We start from the raw sequence: 20,922 nt of genomic DNA, 5'->3' as shown, positions 1-20,922 counted from the left end.
GGTGCGGTATCGGCTGTTAATCAAGTCCCAGTGCTGTATCTGGTGTTTGTCACAACGCGCTATTATCCAAGTCATCTTGAAAACATTCTTCTTCCAAATGTTGGCTATGTTGGCTTATACTTTTGCGGGATCTCGCAAAACTATTGCGGGATCTCACAAAAGTTCTTTTTTTCCCCTCCATGTCCCTTTAGGGGCTCCGTACGTTGCGGTATCGGCTGTTAATCAAGTCCCAGTGCTGTATCTGGTGTTTGTCACAACGCGCTATTATCCAAGTCATCTTGAAAACATTCTTCTTCCAAATGTTGGCTACATATTACGGGTTTTTTCTCTGGCCAGAAGTTCGATGGCAAATCCTCCCTCTTCAAGTTGGCGATCCAACGACCAACGCGTCCGTTGAGGATCAGGAATTGCAGAGATGAAATAACTCTTTTGTTTCACTTTTACCCGATGTATTCCAACATCCAGCTGCCATGCACGTGGAAATTGTCAGTTTAACTATAGCTCTGGTGAATTTCAATGGTGAAGTCCTCTGGACTGCTTACCGCACCGTGACGTCACTGCTGGAAGATGTCAGGAGTGAGGTGTTACTATATTTGGGCAAAAATGGCCGCTCCCAGACTGAGTGATTGCAACGAAAATTATATAAATTTTTTTTACTGATTAAGGCTAAATTCATTAAATCACCACAAACATATTAGTTTTAGGTATAAATAATGATCCATTGATTATTTCTTGCTGACCGGAGTTTTCCTTGCAGCAAAGTTACTTTCAAAACCCTTTTTTTTATTATTTTTTCTTTTATTAAAAACCTTTTTAAAGTTTTATTAATGGACTGCATTGTTTTCAAATTTCCACTCATAAAAGCTTCTTTGGATGCAACATGATGTAACAAAAACCAAACCCATATCCTCCTTACCTTGCCTGCAGGCATTTTACTCTACTATCCTGTATGCCTTTCTATGCACTGCATCTGAACTTTACAAAATATCACCATCTTACTTGTTAGTAACTGCAAAAAATGCATCAGACTATTCACCAACGTTCCTTCCCCTCCCTGGAAGCTTTATGCTTGCTGGCCTTCTGTTGCACTTTTTAAAGTTTTCTCAGAAACAGTGTCTAATGTCACTCTAGGTAAATACTTGCAGGAAAGCAGTCAAAATAATGTACAAAAATATTTTAATTTGAATGTGGGGCTTTTTAGTAAATTAAGCATTTCACTAATCTGGAACAAATAAAAAAAAAAAGCCACAATGAAGAAGAACTCCAATATGACGGTTGCAGTGCACCGTAAAAACCAAGAAGCATATCCTGTCTGATGCAACTCTGTGCAGCAAATTAGAGCTATGAAAGTGATCTAAGCACAGAATTGCAGGGCTATTGCTTCGACTAATCAGTGCATACATTGATAAAACTGTTGTAGAAGAGCCAAAAAGGATACAACTGAGGCTACTGAGGGAGCTTCTTACCTTCCTACAGGTATAAAGACGTAGAAGATGCAGATCATGACGCTCCGCTGACCCCCTGAGAAAAGATCTCCAATGATGGTGGGAGCAACGGTGGAGTAGCTGGCCTCTCCAACGCCGACGAGTGCTCGCAACAGAACAAGAAGCCAGAATTGCTAAACAAGTCAGAGAGCACAGGAGCATTTCAAACATTATTCTAAGAACCACAGACATTCTCACTGTTTGGACTCATAACGGCTTTTATATCGCCTAGTGAAGCTTGATTACTATAACTTCAAGGGATTTTATTTGGATTTAAACTGGTAGATCCGCACAAAATAATGCATACAATGGAAAAAAATCGAAATCTTGATAAGTCATTTGTTGTTAAAATAAGTGCATTTTTTCTTGAATTGAGGAGGTAACTGAGACACTTTGCCAATGGAACGAGACAATTTCCATTTAAAATAAGAAAAAACTATCTGATTGTTTTATTTCAAGAGTTTATTATCTAATTATCTTATTTTAAGAGTAAAAATCTTCATTCCACTTGCAAAACATCTTATTTACCTACTCAAATTAAGGGTAAATACACTTAATTTAAGACATTTTGACTTATTTCCAGATCATTTTTGCAGCATAATAGTGAAGGAAAATACTGCCTGTGAAATTTTCAGCTCCCTCTTCTCTGATGGTTCAAAATAAAATTAGTTACTACCCTGGCGTGTTGAAACCCTGAAACGTTGAATCAATTTTACTGTACGATCTGGTGAACTGTAAAGTGCCTTGAGATGATGTGTGTTGTGAATTGGCGCAATAGAAATAAACTGAATTGAATTAAAATTTTGTGGAGGAATCTGCAGCAAAATAAAGACTTTGTTAAAACTATGGAAGCCCTGTTTGCATTTTACAACAAGCGGATACAAGCGAGATTTTTTACAGCAGAGATCTAGAAGCTGGTCCTAAGGAAAGATTAATAGAAAGGAAAGCTAAGCTGAACTTTAAAAAAAAAAGAAAAACTGCTAGAGGCTGAAAACTATCAGGACAACAACCCAGAAAATGTGACCAAAGCTATAATGGGGTAGTTTTGATGAATAAAAGAGGTCCAGTCAAAGGGTAAATGTAAATCAAGTTGAGAATTTGTTGCAAGAGTAAAAACAGGCTCTGGCAGAAAAAAAAACACACACTCTGTGCAGCAAAGCTGGGGGGAAAAAATATAAGTAAATGGAAATGTTAAAAAGAGACGTTTTAACATTTGTATTGATTTTTAATAACAAATTTCATTTTTTTTTTCATTTTGTTACAGCTTTTTTATATTTTTTCAAACAAATAAAGATGACAATGAATATTTTTCTAGAACAGTGACCTCAGGGGGGTGGGGATGGGGGGGCTCATACCTTGGGGGGGGGCTACTTTCCTTTGCAGTGAGCTGTTAAATGGAATCCCAATAAAATTGTCTTATAATACTAAAAAAATCAACTTCATCAAAGGTACATATAAAGATTAATCTCTGTTAAATGTATCATTTTGCTAAGAAGACCAGACAGAAGTTGTAGCAGCTGCAGCCTGATCTATGGCTTCTGCAAACATCAGTTCCCGTTACCTTGATGCTTAAAATAAAGCTGAAGTATCCAGCATTTTTAGGAATCATCTTCTTCATTACATAAACCCTGAAAATGGTTGTCGGTTTGAATCCCAAACATCTAAATTCAGTCCGTCTATAATTTAGCTGCACACACTACTGACACCTGCAGATGTAAAGTTGACCAAAAACCAGACTTCTACTGTAAAAATAGAAGCCGACGGTAAAGAACCTAAATGTCAGAGGAAGTGACACCATCTGACCACTTCTTATTTCTCCTTCATGTTCTGTCAAGTGCATAGCCTTCGAGCTCAGCAGCTTCCACTTACCGACTCGCTGACAAAGGAGCTGCCTGCTGCAGTCAGGAGCCACACACTCAGGCCACACAGCATGATGTATTTGCGATTGTAGCGGTCCCCGAGGTAACCAAAGAGAGGGGCCAGGAGCAAGAAACTACAGATGAAAACTGCGGATGAATGACACATTAGGAGTTTATTTACAGTGAATAAAGGATACTTCCTGTCACATCAAACATTGATGTTGACTGTTCATTTGTTTTGGGGATTTTTTTTTTTGCCGCTTCTACTGTAGTTTTAAAGACTTTTTCTGCTACAATTACATTCTGAAACACCTAGGTACACAGTCATGCTATATATCCGTAGCAAAAAGACCTAAATCCCGTCGATCATGATAAAAGAAGCCTATAATTCCAAGTAATTGTTTCTATAGTGTTTTTTAAGTCCTTTTTAGGCCTAAATAGCACAGGGTGCAATGAGCAGACATAAACAGATGTAGCGCCCTCTGCTGGCAGTATAGCTGATCCCTGATTGGCCTGTAATGCCTTACTGAAAACCAATGGCTCAGGGGATACAGCTTAAAGCTTCGCTAACACCATTAGCACTATTAGCAAGGACATGTCATCGTGTGTCTATCAACTTCGCAGAGACAACCAGATGTATCCCTCTTTGAATCAAACGCCTTCTTTATCTTTTTTACACTATTTTTTTCTCAACGACACTGGGAATTTGAGACTCACTTCGTTGACCAATCGTATGCAGGCACTGTAACATGGTCCATGTTGCAATGTGTTGTTATGGTAAATATATACAGAAAGGCTATTTCTAGTAACAAATTAAACAACGCTTAAAAAAAACAAGAATAATAAATATTACATAGTAATAGGACGACATCATTTATCTAAAAAATTTGAAAGAATTCAGAGTGAGATACTGGCGGATACTATGGATTTGGGAAAAAATTGATATGCCGATATATCGCGATTTTCGACTGCCCGAGATAATATCGATCTTCCAGTTCCTAGTATCGACTTTTTTAAAAACGAAACATTTTACCTAAAACAATGAGGGACATTGGGCTACCTCTACACTTAATTTGATGACTGGGAAAATTATTGCATTTTATAGTGATATTTTAATATTGTGATAATATCATATTGTGACCCAAGTATCGTAAAACATATCACATCGCAACACCCATGCCAATACTAACTCCTAGTGGAAACATTTTTAAAATGTCAAATAGCATGACTATGTACCTTTAATGGAGCCTGACAGAAGCTAATACGCACCCGCACTGCTTCAACATTTTAGGCATACAGCAATGCTGGGAATTAAGCTTAGGTGAGATATGCGACCTTATTTGCACGTACTTGACTAGCAGTGATTAATTTTCTCTTACATGCAATTATACTTTTTTTTAAAATATTTTTATTTTTTTTTAAATAAACAAAAAAGAACCACGCATGTCATCATTTCTCCGGAGATGCTGCCTCATACCTGTTTGCAGCAGTCCAGCCGTGCTGTCGTTGATTTTGAAGAATTTCTGGATATCTGCAAGAACGCCTAAATAAAAAAAAATAAAAAGCCACAATATCAGAGGATCAAAAGGATTTTGTGTGATTGAATCATTTTGCCTCCACGCTTGCAACTTCCTTTTTTGTATGGAGGGTAACAAGTGCCAAAATATGATATATATAACTTATTAAATATTTAATTTAAGGTGTTAAAATAGGGAATAAATGCAGAATGTGTTTAATAAATCTATAATAACTTATATAGACCTCAGTTAAATACATGATTTTATTTTAAGAAGTAAATACAATTATTTTATGATTTAATAAATCATTTGAAGTTCTTGCGCTTTAATTACACTATGAAAATAATAACTGTCTTGGTCATTGTTTTAGTTGTCTTATCTTGCTTAATTACAAACAGCCAATCAGACGTCAGAGTTTCTATGGGGCGGCCCTCATCCCGCCTCCTTGGTTGTGATGGAAGTGTGACGGTTTAAATCATTTTATAGCGTGCACCAGCACAGGAATATGAAATTATTTATTTAAACTTAAAATAAGTACGTTTACTTTTCAGATGAAATCAATAAATGTAACCAAGGCCCATATAAATAATCAAAGGGACATTTATTAAATAAATTCTGTATTTCTAGCTTTAAGAAAGTAGTGAAAATGATTTAAATAATTATTTCACAAGTTATTTGTGGTATTGTTTCACTGGTCACCCACCGTAGTTTTCTACCTCTTTAATAACTGATGATTGTTTCAAATTTTCAGTGATTTTCCATAGTTATAATACAATCTTCTACAATATACATTTTGGTCAGAACCAGAACCAACATTTATCTCTATAACAAATTAAAATGAGCAACACACGAAATCAGAGTCCTCTTCATCAGTAAACACATAAACTACTTTATAAGGGTGTCAGGAAATTAGTATAAAATGGTGGCAGGAAGAAATGAAACTGTAATATACTATAAGAGTTTATGACAATGAAAATGTTTGGTTTTAATCCTAAATGTTAGCAGGGATGGACAAAATGGCAGCATTTGGGGAGAAACTGGCAAAGGTGTGATATGGCCGCTAAATTTCTTACCTGCTATCGTATAGCGCTCCATGTAGTTGAGCAGGTTGACATAGCAGAGAACAGCTATAGCTACATAGGCACGTCTTGGTGAAATGGCTGGATTGTCTGTTGCCAGCGGTGCAAGTGAAGAAACGCTGTTTACAAGAGCGCCATAATGTAGACCTGAGCTGGAGCCCAGGCTGCGTCGAGGAACTGGGTCGTCCTGAGAGGGGATTCCAGATCCCTTTTCCTCCATAGTATGTAACTGAAACAATCTAAAACACAACGAAAAACCATGTCAATTACAACATACAATTTTTGACTACATATGACGGAAATTAGTCTCGCTGGTAGAGAGGTTTACAGTCGGGGAGGATCATACTGTTTGCAGACGATACTGTGATCTGCAGGAAGTTAAATACCAGGCTGACCGAATTTTCTACATTTTTGCATTACTTTTCAACTTAGCAATACTTCTAGAAAATTCTATGATTACGACACGACACAGAGGCCCATTATGCTCATCTAGTAGGCTGAACGAGGGCTGAAGTTAATGTTGCAGAATACTAAGGGAGCGAATAACATATCAGAAACGCACTGTCAAGTACAAACAGAAGAAAATCCATACTCTCCATGACAACAAATAGGTGTCAAGATACAATTAAGCTGTTTGACAATAGAAAGTATTTAAAGATAAGAATTGGATTGACCTGAACCAGAATGAAGATGTGTAAAAAGCTGTTAAGCTGTTAAGCTTTAATGTTGTATAAAGCGCTGAGAGCAGGGAATCAATTATTGTGCCAATTATGAGTTATTTCTTCAAATGAAATTTTCTCAACATGTTTTTAATGAAAATTTCAATTTTACTATATTTCTAAGTATGAGATCAAAGCCCTTTGCTGAGTAATCAATCTTTTCACAAACATGTCTGCATAAGTATGCTTTTAAACTTTGCATCAACGTACACCTTAATTTCTCCTTACATTAAAAGTCCCAATCTTAATTATTTCAGCGGTTCTGAATATTTGCAATAACTGCCTGCGTTGTGATTAAATCTTAGAACTGTCGATTACTCCCCCACACCAATAGTAAACCCCACGATGTGCACCATCCCTTGTGTGAGAAGATCAACTGATTTTCTCAAAGCTTTAAGATAAAAAGCCCACAACCTAAACCAACATATTTCAGCAACACACAACCCGCTGTAAGGGCTGCCGATGCTTTGCTTTTGAAATCCTATTTCCTACAAGTAACCCTGTTTGTGAAACATGTGTTAACACAGGAAAATTCACAAATGCACATAGGCTGATTTCACAACTGTATAAAATATAGGTGTTTCAAAACAAAAGAGAAAGCAGAAGGAAGCTGTTTGCTAAACTGTTTTGCAGCTCCTCCAAACCACACAAACTGTTACAGTATGCAGCAATGGTTACCCGAACATTTCAGCTCTTTCTGTAGATTCACACAAAATCTATACAGCTCTGAAAAAAATAAACAAGATGAAAAACTTTTGAATACACTGCAACGCTAAATGCATTCTGTATTTTTAAAACTGCACTCACAGAAAAGCCCAGAGTCTTTGTGACTAAGTGACAGAGTCCATGGAGTGATAACACTGAGCCTATTGTGAAGGGATCTTCTCCAAACAACACCCTCAGCAGACTGGCAGTGTTCAAAATTCAGCCTCTACACCTAAAGTCCTGCCTGTTTTTTAATCCAACCTACTGTAGCTGATTATGTAGTTAGTGTGTTTTGTTTTTTTTTTTTTACATGTGGGACATTGAAGAAGCTGAAAGTGTCTAAATAGGTAGAAAGAAAACCAAAAAACAACTCACCTACAGTGCGGGTTAGACGGTGCCCCTGGGAGAATGATTTAATTATCTCCTCTCATTTCATATTTAAGGACTGGATGTGAGAGAACAGCCTGCTCCTCGGTGACTCAATGAGGACTGAGGAAACTAACGGTTATGTCGTTTCTAGCTTGACTCAAGATATATTAAGTTAGTGCAGTGGGCCCATCCCACTCAGGGCTGGTCATATGCCTCCAAATTTGGCTTGACACAACGCTGCTTAATGCACTTCTTCTTTCTTACTTTCCCCACTTTTATGTAAATGGTAAAATGGTAAATGGCTTTTTTTCAAGTCAGGAGACTTGACCAAAGCGCTTTAAACTACATTCAGCCATTCACGCACACACTCATTGGGACCTTTACCATTCTTAGTAGATAGAAAGTGTGCAGGTTTCAGAGCATAGATGAATATGCTCTGAGTTCAATCAGCGGTAGACCTCTGATATGTTACCATTATATAAAAAAACAAAAAACAAAAGTGGGTCAGCTCTACCTTTTTGTCTCCATTTTTCGGGGAAATATCTGCATGTTTAGAGCCGACTTAATAACAAGGAAAATGTAAATTAAAAAGAGGGGGAAACCCCTCAAACAAAGCTGCTTTATTTCTGTATCTGACCTTTTTTTTTTTTGGTTCTTGTTGCCTCAGTTTTTAATCTGATACACTTCTGTAACAAACATGCAAATTTCCCACTTTGATCCTAATTAAAAGGACATCAGAAAAAGGAAAAAGAAGTCTATTTTTTTCTAGTTTTACTAGTTTAGTTATCAGTACAATCTATAACAGAGCAGCAGAACCACAAGAGTGAGTTCACCCCTCATAGGAAGGTGCTATTGCTATCTATCAACTTCCTCCCCCTCAGAGAATTTCTATAAATGTAATCAGGTTTGAAATAATTCCTCACCTTTACTTTTAAAGTAAAGTAAAACACAATAGCTGGAAACTTAAGGTGGGAGATAAAGATCAGAGACTTGATTAGTTCATCAGCTTTGCTTTGCAAACTCTTAACAATCAATACCCTGATTGCTTTTTATTGCCTCACAATGTGAGAAAAGCCACAGACGTCTGTTGGTTTTCTCTAACTCCACCTAGTGTTCATTATTTGTAAAGTTTACACAACAAATCTTTTAACAAATATTTTAAGACAAACTGTTCCGACGAATTAAATTATCTTGCTGATGAACAGCAGCAGATGTCTGAACATTTCCTGAACGTTACAGAAAACACCTGATTTCAGTGATTATCGCCTCACTGTGTTGCTCAACAACATCTAACTTCAGGAAGTTTTTACTTGTTCAAAATCAATGTCATGATTTCCTTTTTTTTTTTTATCATTTTCCATTATTATTACATTGTCAATTTCAATGGATTTACCCTCCGGCTGATTTTTCTGTCTTTAATGGAAGGGTCTGTAAGCTTTCAAGCACAACTATAAAAAAGATTTTCATGCTGAAGTTTTTTTTTTTTTCTCCTGGGTTTCAGAAGTTATGCTGTGAAACTATAATTTTTAACTCAGACCAAACTAAAATGTATTTATGCATATAGCACAGAATTATAACTCTCTCAAAATAATCATAAATTAAAAAAAAAAGCAATCCAAGCAGGTTAAAGGAGAAGTGTGGTCATATTCAGAATTCAAACTTCTCAAAGTACTTTGAATATGAAAAGATTACATACTGTTCAATAAATGATAAGTGTTTTTAATTCAGAGTTATTTTCATTTGAATGTGCTTTACTGGAGGCATCCATGTTTGTCAAAGAACACTACTGCCACCTACCGTTTTGTGACGTCACGGTGCGGTATCGGCTGTTGATCAAGTCCCAGTGCTGTATCTGGCGTTTGTCACAATATGCTATTATCCAAGTCATCTGGAAAACATTCTTCTTTGAAATGTTGGCTACATATGACCTGTTTTTCACTGGCCAGTTCAATTGCAAATCCTCCCTCTTCAATTCAATTCAGTTTATTTCTATAGTGCCAATTCACAACAAATGTCATTTCAAGGCACTTTACAGTTGACCAGATCATACAGTCAAATTGATTCAAAGTTTTCTATCTAAGGAAACCAGTTGATTGCATCGAATCATTGACTCAAAGGCAATCCCTCACACTCAGCATGCTTGTTGCGACAGTGGAGAGGAAAAACTCCCTTTTAACAGGAAGAAACCTCCAGCAGAACCAGGCTCAGTGTGAGGCCGACTGGGGTTCAAGAAGACAGAAGCAGAGATACAAAAAAAAGCAACTGTAAAAGTTATAGTTTTACAGTGGTAAAACTGTAAAACTATAACTTTTAAGTATAGCTCTGGTGAATTTCAATGGTGAAGTCCTCTGGAAATCTTCAATAATTGTTGTTGATTGCAGATGTGTCTAGTAGCTCCCATTGATTTTGCTTGTAAAGCGGGGAGAATGGTGCTAGGCTTACTGTACCGTGATGTCACTGCTGGAAGATGGCAGGAGGGAGGGGTTACTATATCTGGGCAAAAATGGCCGCTCCCAGACTCGATGATTACAAAGAAAATTATTGTTTTATTTTTTTTTTACTAACTAACACTAAATTCATTAAATAACCGCAAATGCATTAGTTTTAGGTATAAATAATGATCCATTGATTGTTCCTTGCTGACCGGACTTCTCCTTTAAGCAGTGGCACTTATCAATGAATTGAATGTCCTCTGCACATAAAAATAACCGTCTGAGGTTCTCAGCAGGACATTTCATTTCAGCGGCTGCTTACATTGAAAATGATGCTGAAATCAGGTGCTAAATATGCATGAGTGCAACAGCTGCAGAAATTGTGCCTTTAAAAACATTTACCCAGAGGTGACAAACATACTGATATTCTTTTCTTGATTAAAAGTACAGATAACTGTGTTAAAAAAGGTCTTTGCAAAAAGCAGAGTAACGACTCAACCCCTTTAAATAAGTAAAAGTAAAAAAGTACAGGTTCTACAGCATACTAAAGCATAAAACTAAAATGAAGTTTTCACCTTAAAGGACACAAAATAATGTCAAATATAAAAAAAAACAATTGAATGCACAGAAAATAGATTGATTTTCTTCTTTTGTTGGCTTTGTTTTCAGAGATGACATAAAGTACTGAATCTGTTTAGTTTCGTTCAAGTTATTAACGTCGGGGTATAGTTAGGGTGACTGCAGATAAGGAAATATAGACTGAACTGAGGTCCTGATTACCAGCTGATTAGTTTTCACAGCATTTAAGTTGCAAAGAGCATCAGCAGTGACACAGAAATTAAAAGAATTTAAAATCCAATAAAGGGGGAACGGATGGGAAAAGACCTGCATCTTAGAATCTGATCCATCAACTGCTATGTTTTGCAGGCAGGCCCAGTAATTTACTGGGTAAATCTGATAGTTTGCATATTAAGGGGAGATATAAACGTCGCCTTCCGATGTGGAGAAAAGAACAACAGAAAAAGGAGTGGGCTTCATTAACAAAGAGCAAGGAAGATATGGGTGCAGCAGAAAGGAAACCTGGTAAGAACACTGATAAGGTCATATCTTTTCTTTCAGAATTTGCTCATGTGTGTCACGGCTTGCAGTTTACATCACTGATGGGAAGTTGCACCATCAAAGTGAAACAGGCTGTAACCAAGATACTCCCACCACCATGCTTCACTGGCAGCGAAATACAGCGATTTCTACTCTATGTTTCTGATCTGCATGGTGATGAAGCCACAAAGATAAACAAGATAAAAGATATATTTTTTTAAAGAAGCTGCTGCTATATTTCTGCGATCATCAGCTTCACTAAAGTTCTCTAAGTTTGAACTTTTTTTTACCCAACTGTTTCTTCAAAGTTGTGAAAAATCAAAAAAGAGCTAAGCCACCAAAGGCGGTTAGCCCTGCAGATCTGGCCCTGGGCCCTGTACTGAAAACTAAATATACTTCTAATGATGATGTGTGCTGAAGCAGACATACAGCTCCCTTGGAACCATTTCTTTTTTTTTCTTTGCAGTTCTGTTTCAATTAGGACTTAAACATAAAGGTACTAGCTCCAATTGCGTTGAAATAGGATCAAAGTTTCTATTTGATAAATGTTATTTTAACCAAGTTTTAAAAAAAAAACAACTCTAATTTGTCAAAGCTGAATTGACCAGTTTTAATTTATATTTTATTCTTATTCAGTTAAAAACTCATCATTTTAATTTAAAGCATGGTAAATTATGCAATATTCCTAAATTATGAATGTTTATTGACTTAATATTTCAAAGAATAGCTTTATTTTATCTTTTAGATATTCTTTCAATTAATCAAATTATTTCAGTTTTTCAAACCAAAAAGACAAAATTTAAATTAGAATAATTATAATTTAAATTAAACTAAATGACTAAATGTGGCTCTTTTGTTTCTTTGTTTCTATTAATGTATTTTAAATGATAAATTATTGCCATGATTTTAGTTTCAAGCTTTTCTGCCCGGGGAATGAAAAAGATAAATGATTTTCCTTTTTTCTTGACAAAGAAAGGTTGCTTGCACTTTTGTTTAACCTATTAAATAAAGTCCAGAGCAAACAATGACTTTAACATTCACTTATTTAGTAAACACAGTGCACTAATGCTTAATTTAATCTCAATGATTTAATCTCTTTTAAGTCATTAGCAAACAAACAGCATATTTAAGACCAAGGAACCCAACAGAGAGGTCAGAGAGGACGTTGTTAAGATGTTGAGAAAAGGGTTAGATTAAAAAAATAAAAATATATCAAACTCTTTGAATATTTCATAAATCACTGGTCAATTATCTGAAACAACTGATAGTCTATACTGTTCACCAAGACTGACCAGTTTGCTTTCATTAGTGCTTTGCACACTCTTGGCATTCTCTTGATGAGCTTCCAGAGGTGGTCACCTGAAATGGTTTTCCAACAGTCTTGAAGGAGTTCCCAGAGATGCTTAGCACTTGTTGGCCCCTTTGCCTTCACTCTGCAATCCGGCTCGCCATAAACCATCTCCATTGGGTTCAGGTCCGGTGATTGTGGAGGCCAGGTCATCTTGCCCAGCACCCTATCACTCTCCTGCTTGGTCAAATATCCCTTACACAGCCTGGAGGTGTGTTTGGGGTCATTGTCCTGTTGAAAAATAAATGATGGTCCAACCAAACGCAAACAGGATGGAATAGCATGCTGCTGCACAATGCAGTGTCACCAGCAAAGCACCCCCACACCATGACACCTCCTCCTCCATGCTTCACAGTGTGAACCAGGCATGTAGAGTCCATCCGTTCACCTTTTCTGTGTCGCACAAAGACACGGTGGTTGGAACCAAAGATCTCAAATTTGGACTCATCAGACCAAAGCACAGATTTCCACTGGTCTAATGTCCATTCATTGTGTTCTTTATCCAAAGCAAGTCTCTTCTGCATGTTGCCTTTCCTTAGCAGTGGTTTCCTAGCAGCTATTTTACCATGAAGGCCTGATTCACACAGTCTCTTTTTAACAGTTGTTTTAGAATCTGCTGCTAAACTCTGTGTGGCATTGACCTGCTCTCTAATCTGAGCTGCTGTTAAGCTGCGATTTCTGAGGCTGGTGACTCGGATGAACTTATCCTCTGCAGCAGAGGGGACTCTTGGTCTTCCTTTCCTGGGGCCGTCCTCATGTGATCCGTTTGTTTTGTAGCGCTTGATGGTTTTTGCGACTGCACTTGGGGACACTTTCAAAGTTTTGTTAATTTTTCCGACTTAATGACTTTAATTTCTTAAAGTAATTATGGCCGCTCATTTTTCTTCAGTTAGCTGCTTTTTTCTTGCCATAATCAGCTGTGTATCCACCTGACTTCTGCACAACACAACTGATGGTCCTAACCAAATTTATAATGCAAGAAATCGCACTTATTAAACCTGACATGGGGCACCTGTGAAGTGAAAACCATTTTCAGGTGACCAGTAATGGTGCAGTAATCCAAGCAAAGAGTAAATACTTTAAGACATATTTTCCGTTGTTTCACACTTTTTTAAGTATATAATTCCACATGTGTTAATTCATAGTTGTGATGCCTTCAACTTTTGGTCTGTACTGTATATATTTATATATTTAGTTTAGCTGTATTAACCTTCATCTTTTAAACACTTAAACCACTTTGATCTCATTTTAAAACTCGCTGCAGCACACTGTCATTTTCTGTTGGGTTTTAAATAATAGCAAGATCATGTATTAAATTATTTCATTTGAATTTCTCCAATGTGAGATCAATAACGTTCAATTATTATTCGATTAAAATAGAAAAGTAAGAAGAAAGTCATACAAAGGAGTAAAAGGGTGAAAATTGGGACCAAATTTGAACATTTGGCCTAATGCAAAACAGCGTTTGGAGTAAAAATAAAAAAATTACACTTCACAGCACCCTGAACAGACCAATCCCCCAGTTAAACATGGTAGTGGCAGCATAATGGTGTGGGGATTCTGGTAAGAGGTTATGAGAGATAAATGGAACTAAATAATGGGGGAAAAAATGTGGTTCTCCCTCCACCAGGACCACATTCCCTGCAGCCAATGTTACAAAAGCCACATCACACAAATGAACCACATGCTTCCTGCGTTTGAACCCAAAGCTAAATCCAACCAATAGTCTATGCCAAGAAAATCTATGGACACTTTAGGGAAAATCTATGTCAACTTGAGCTAATTTGCTTTGAATTAGTTAAATATTGTAAGTAATTTTATAAAAAAGAAATACAATTCCAATGAAATAAACATTTATTGTGGATACATGTGGAAAAGTTTATGAGGAAGACATGCAAAGCAGCGTTTGATGGCATTAAGGATGCAACACTGGGGATTCTCTAACTCCATTACCCTCAGACTCTGAAGCAGATTCTGCCTTTCAGCTGAGTTTCAATCATTTTACAAATATGCGCCACTTAATGTTGCTAAAAGGTTTTTTATAGAGTGAGTTTTCTCATCCGCTTACTGATCAATTAAACTATTCACGTTGACCCCCGTAACACATTTACCAGCTTTCTCAAATGCTTTATTGCTTTACTTACTGAGACTCGGTTCAGAGGATGGCGGTAGAGGGTCAGTCACAGCAAACGCTGCACTAAAATTTCCCACGAAGAAGAAACGTCGGAGGTGGGTTAGAAGGCGGCGAAGAAGAACGAGGAGAATGCTAATCGGAAAATAGGAGAGACGGGTCCTGTTTGGTGAACGTGAAAACAACGCTGTTACCTCGAGTTTCCCCCCCTCCCCTGAACAGATCTGCACCCCAACCGGTAAACTATGACAGAGCCTCAGTCAGCGCTGCTACTCAGGAGACAGCTTGCAGGTAATTAAGCCTCTTTGGAGAGAGCTGGGTACCTGGCTAACAGCGGCTCTTTGCTACTTAGCTGTGATATTGTGCTGGCGCAAACTGTTCGTATTGGACCGTTAATATTCAATGACATATGAATGTGTAACTATTTAAGCGGAGCCAGTCTGCCTGCATGTCTTCAGTAAAGAGAAGAATACCGCGTTAGTGTGATGGGATATAGAAATGAAATGATCTCTCAGTGTTTGCGAACTGTCACTGTCCAGAACCGACGACATGCAGCTGTCAGGGGAGCTAACAGCTAGCCTGCTACTAGCCATACCTGCCGTTACTCGATATGTTTACTGGAATCGTTTTAACCGAAATAATCTAGTTACGTTTGGCTTTTTCCCAACATGACGCGTATGTTCTCAACACTCTTTCGAGTATTATTTTATAACATAAAAATAAAGCGATGTGCCAGTAGTTGGGTCCGTTTTCTTTCCTAACCGCTTTAAATTGTTACCATATTTAGCCACCGCACTATAACCGTAGGCTAACGTTAGCAGCTGCTAGCGACGCCAAGCTAACAAGCTAGTGCTAACTCTCAGAAGCTAAAGCTAAGTTTGTATTAAATGCTTGAGCTCAAGAGAAACTGGTTTAAAAGTAATATTGTAGACATTTTGAAAATGTTTATAAGCTCATTTTTATTTAAGAGTTGAGCCTTAATTTCAATAACTATAAACTCATCTTTTGAGATAAACACAGGTTCGTACTTTTTAAAAATATGAATATTCTTTCTTTCATGGTGTCTAAATGATTAGATCAGAAGGAGGGTGGCCACTCATATACATTTTCCCCTCTCATACAGCTGGTGGCAGCAGTAATACTCTCAATTGGAATATTCAAAACATTTTATTTTTTTGTGGTTAATTATGCACATCAATATGCTAACATTAAACATGATAAGTACAGAATTCATGCTCTTTTCAGAGCTAGATTTTGTGTTTTATGGGGTAAAGAGAAATTGATGTCTCTGCAAGTCATTTAGGAATCTTCAGAGAAATCAAAGATAAATAACAATTTAAATAAAAACTTAGAAAAGAATCAGTTTATGTAGATATTAGTGCTTGTAAATATCAATTTTAAGCAGAATGTTTAGGTAAGTAATGACAATGATGATTGATTTAAGCCCCAGAACTCAAAACTGAGTTTTATCCACTATACCTTTTATCTAGAAATTACGGATTTTTTAATATATTTGTTAGTAAAGGCTGTAGGAAAGTATAGTTTGTCTTTATTTATAAAATATGGATGTTTTGCTCGTTCATTTTCCTGTTGGAACAGTGTAGATTGACTGTGAGGTTCTGGTGCCTATCTACTTTCGGCCACCCCTCAGTGTACATTGGTTATTGCCTGGCCCACCTTATAAAAAGATTCTGGCTACACCTCTGATTTGGATAGCCTTGAAACCCTAATTCCAAGATTTGTATCTTAAATATAGTTTATTTTAGGGTCATTACAAACTCTGGACCATTTAAGATCCTATGGTGAAAGAAATTAGCCAACAGTTTAAAGAACTTTAAGAACCATTTTGAATAATCCTATTGGAGATGATATGACTGATTTAGAAATGTAAATTAAGTGCCTATTAAAATCCCAGAATAGGGTAACTTTTCCCTCAATTTAGATGGATGGGAACTTATGGCAGGGGGCAGAATTGATCTTGTTTTTATAGGTATTGCCACAAAGCTTTAGGCAACCCTCCTTTTATAATTGGCCTGTTAAGTTAATAAAGGTTTGTTATTAGGGCTGCAACTACATTTTTTTTTGCTATCATATTTTTGATTAATAATCAAATAGCAAAAAAATTATTAAAGTAGATTTTGTATAGTAGTGAGTCCGTTTCTGTTGTTTTGGTTGTAATAAAATGAAAATCTGAGCTAATGGGACAACAATGAGATGATCTTAAAAACAGGAATGGTTTCATAAATAAACCCGATTCTTTGCTGATACCAGAGCTCTGTTCGTTTTAATGCTGTCATCTCTGTCCTTCTTTTAAGTAGCTGTCATATACTGCGCTCTACAAGCAAATTAAAATGTATTAAATAAAAATGTGATAAATCAAATGCAGATGCCCATAAAGGGTTTAACGTTTTTGTAATTTTTTTTAACCTATCTTAAAATGTATTATAGAAATTGAATATGGATAAAGCCCATTTTTTTTTATCAGTCTAGAATTTTCTTCGTTATCAGGTCTGATCTAGATAGTAATTGCTGGTGCATCTCTAGCCTCGCGCTTAGAGGAGATAACAGACAGAAGATGCTTCCACTAAGAGAGCTGGGCACGGTTATTGGAGGTCTTCACCCCCCTGAGCAGGACTTCTCTGCTACTGTGTTTAAGGAGGAACAGTTTGGATTTTGCCAGACCTCCAGTCAGTGGGCCGCTGGCATGAAGATGTCTGTACATCCTCACTGCCTGGCAACACTCACTCACTGGCATTTGCCAGGGGACAGCAGAATGGGCTGGTTCTGGACTGGTTCCATGTTCTTATGAAAGCAGGTTCTCTCTGACAGACCTGAAATGGTCTGGAGCGTCTGTAGAGGTTTGTGGTCTCCACATTGTTCAGTAAACTCTTCGACACATTGTTAATTGCTTTACTTCAGCATAATAATGGCTCATATGGCAATATTATGCAGGCAGTTCCTGTGCGTTTGTTCATACAATAAACCCTCGTCTCGAGTCTGGTGCCGTCTCAAAAGCACAAAAAATACTTTAAATATGCGTACATAGAGTTGTTCTAGTCGTTGTTTTAGTTGGTTTTAGTCGACTAAAACTCAAAAAGGTATTAGTTAGATTTATGTTGCACTTCATAAAACAGTGAACCTTTACAATTTTGAATAAAAACCAGATTCTTTACCAGACTGACAGCTTTTGCCTAGATACTACAGTAGCTGGTATAAAATACTGCCGATCTGTTCATCATTGCTGTGGGGGGGTGAAAACTTTGTTTTATAGAACTCAAATAAACTTTTTTTTTATGAATTAATGTCCTACTTTATAAAAAGGTGTCTCACTAAAACTGTGAAAATAGCAGATCTAGTTCAACACATCATATTGGTTAATATAGCGGACAGACAAGCTAACAAAATGTACCCTGGCTCCTCGAGGACTGGGCCCATTTGGGGGTTTGACCTCAGGGGTCAGGCTCCTGGAGCTCTCCTCTGCCCTTCTCTGGTGGGTGCCCAGTCATCTTGGGTTCTTTAGATATGTGTGGGCAGATCACCTCTTTATTGGCTCAGGGCCCTGTAGGACGAGTCTGGGGCCGCCCACACCTGCTATTAAGAATCCTTTCCTTCTGAAGAAGCTTTGTAAATCCTTTATACCCGAGCAGACCCAAGCATACGTACCACAGGCGTTTGGTTCCAGTTGTTTAAAGATGCAGGTATAAACCACACTGACTAATATTGTGTAATCACCATAAGGTTTTGACTCTGACACATGATTATCTAAGGATACTCGCTGTTCTCGAAGCATTTTCTGATGTTTACTTTGGTTGTCTGTTGTGTAGTTGCTGTTATGTTCTGTTTTCTGTTCCTCTCACCTCATACAGTATGGAAGCAGAGTTTTTAGAGTTATTTTATATCTGCTGTGTCTATTTTTGCTTTTTTTGTTTTATTTTCTCTAACTTTTCATGTACTCTTTTCTATCTCTCGCCCTTAGTTCTTATCCCCCCTTCCTTTTTCTGTCCCAAAAAAGAAAATTAAAAACATCCACTGGACTGTGAAGACATTTCGCTTCCCATCAAAAGCCTCTTGGATGGGAAGCGAAACGTCTTCGAAAGTCCATTGGGTTTTTTTGGGTTTTTGTTTTGGAATGACTGACCTGGATGACTAAGAATCTTCACCAGTGTATTCCTTTTTCTGTCTCCTTGTTTGTTGTATAGGATTTTACTCCCCAAATAATTTTTAAGTTTAATATACAAGTATCAAACGGAACCTTATAGCAACAGTCATACTGGTCTGCTTAGCAAAGCTGTTCGGCTATGGTTGGCTAGCTCTGGGACGTCTATTCACTGAGCTATAGGTGAAAAACAGGACAAAAAAAGTAGATTGTACATACCTAGTCCAGTCAAACCAACATATATCACAAACTGTTTTTGTCTTAGTGTGTAGGCGATCACCATATTCGGTGGGTTCAATCCCCTCAAAATGCGTTAAAATGGTCTCTTTTTTTTTTTTTAAATCTATAAACAGGGTTTTCCATTTGAAGTATTTTAGATTTTAAACTAGAACTAGCCAAATCCAGTCTAGATTTATTTGATGAAATTGCCCCTTACTGAAAGGCTGCCTGCAAGCTGTGAATCAGATGCCAACTTCAGTGATACAACTCTTAATTTTAGCAGGGTCAGCTGCAAATTAAATATAGCTCTTCTAATAATAGCAGCCTTTCAAAAGCAGCCAAGTTCAAACCACATCTGGAGTTTTGAACCTAAATGTTGTTCTTTTCCCCTAGGATTGGTTATATTAACTGTCAGAGGAATAAATGTGCCCCTTTTATTCGTTTAAAAAAAAAAATCATAAGGCTTCTTGTGCTACTCGTGCTTGTTTTTCACTTTGGGCGGTTTAAAAAAGATCCTGAGAATGACAGACATGTACTTGTCTGTTTTAATGTCAGCAGTGTAAAGTTATGGATGAAACTAGTGCAGTTGTTGTGGCGTTGCTTAACCCCACCAGACAGAGGTTAACCCCAAGCAGGTCTGAGCTTTGCAGCTGCAGCTCTCCGTCCACCAGACTACAATCTTCATTCAAAGATGATCTGTTCAATACTAAACCAATGCCAGTGCTGAAAACTGTCAGTTTGAAGTTTTTGCCACTCTTGGGCGTCAACATATGGGCAGACAAACGGATACATCAACCGGCACAAATATTTGACTGATATTTGTGTTCTGGGTTTTAATTATTTTATTTATTTATTTATTTATTTTTTGTTTTCTTTTATAGGTATTAGTGATGGGTTAATGAGAAATCTTGAAGTGTTACGAAATATTGCCAAACTGTATCAATACTCTCACAGAATACTGACACCTGCTTGACATTTAAAGAAACTACATGCAGCTTATTTAACAGGCAAAACTGAATTGATTTGATGACCAATTACAATGATATAATTTAAGTTACTGTAGGTTTTATTTTATTTCATATCTATGTTTAAATTGAAAATATCTTTGATATTTTTAGATGCAGCTAATAATGTAAACATATATCATAATGTGAAAATTTTGGGGAAAATGTGAATGAGGATGCTTGTGCACTATGTTTTTAAATTATAATTTTAAAACAATAAGTTCAGTGAAAACGGTAAATAAACTAAGAGTCAGTTTGAAATGAACTTTAATTCAGATACGTTGAGTGATAACTGAAAGGAAATGTATGACATGGCTAAAACGTTCCTATGCCTTTCAGGCTGGTCCAAAATTCTTGATAATTATAATGATAAACCGCAAAATATGGGACTTTGTTTTTTTGTTTTTGCAAATGCATAATGTTGACATCTACGTTTTTAAACACAGTTTAGTGTGTCAGTCGGTTAGAAACAACTCCTGTATTGGTCACATGACTTCCTGGAAATGACACGCGACAGTGCTTTGCTCTATGGGCTCGACGCATCGGTGTTGCTGGACCCATCCCTAACAGATATTGATCATATGCACATGCATGGCGCAGATTCATTGGTACGTTCTTCTGCCGTGCCCTGACATCACATAAGATGCATGCATTGCGACCTCCCTTCATTTGCTACACATTGTAAATGTTATCTTTAAGAATAACCCCCCAAAAATCTGCAGCAATTATTTAGGATCGGTTAGACCGATTTGAAAATAATCAGTACTGGCATTTGCCTTACAAAAAACAAAGAAAAAAAAAA

At 37.0% G+C, this 20,922-nt stretch overlaps 1 protein-coding gene across 3 annotated transcripts in view; it reads right to left on the bottom strand.

Moving 5' to 3' along the window:
* The window catches only part of LOC107098733 (protein spinster homolog 3-like), a 25,352-nt gene extending 10,300 nt beyond the window's left edge, over positions 1–15,052 (bottom strand). The window contains exons 1-5 of one of the 3 annotated variants that reach the window (XM_015396554.1): positions 14,755–15,052; positions 5,934–6,178; positions 4,821–4,886; positions 3,354–3,490; positions 1,467–1,618 (exon numbers count right to left, since the gene is read on the bottom strand). In XM_015396554.1, coding sequence (XP_015252040.1) covers positions 1,467–1,618; positions 3,354–3,490; positions 4,821–4,886; positions 5,934–6,159 — 581 coding nt within the window. In that variant the 5' untranslated portion in view covers positions 6,160–6,178; positions 14,755–15,052. Of the gene's footprint in view, positions 1–1,466; positions 1,619–3,353; positions 3,491–4,820; positions 4,887–5,933; positions 6,179–7,738; positions 7,898–14,754 lie in introns of those variants that run through there. The other 2 variants (XM_015396553.1, XM_015396552.1) reach the window with 2 other exon arrangements.
* Positions 15,053–20,922: the final 5,870 nt, after the last annotated feature.

This window comes from Cyprinodon variegatus, unplaced genomic scaffold (genome assembly GCF_000732505.1).
Source record: "Cyprinodon variegatus isolate N-32 unplaced genomic scaffold, C_variegatus-1.0 Scaffold805, whole genome shotgun sequence".
Classification (NCBI taxonomy): domain Eukaryota; kingdom Metazoa; phylum Chordata; class Actinopteri; order Cyprinodontiformes; family Cyprinodontidae; genus Cyprinodon; species Cyprinodon variegatus.
Note: the sequence above shows the minus strand (reverse complement) of the source record. Positions and strands in the feature narration are given on the sequence as shown.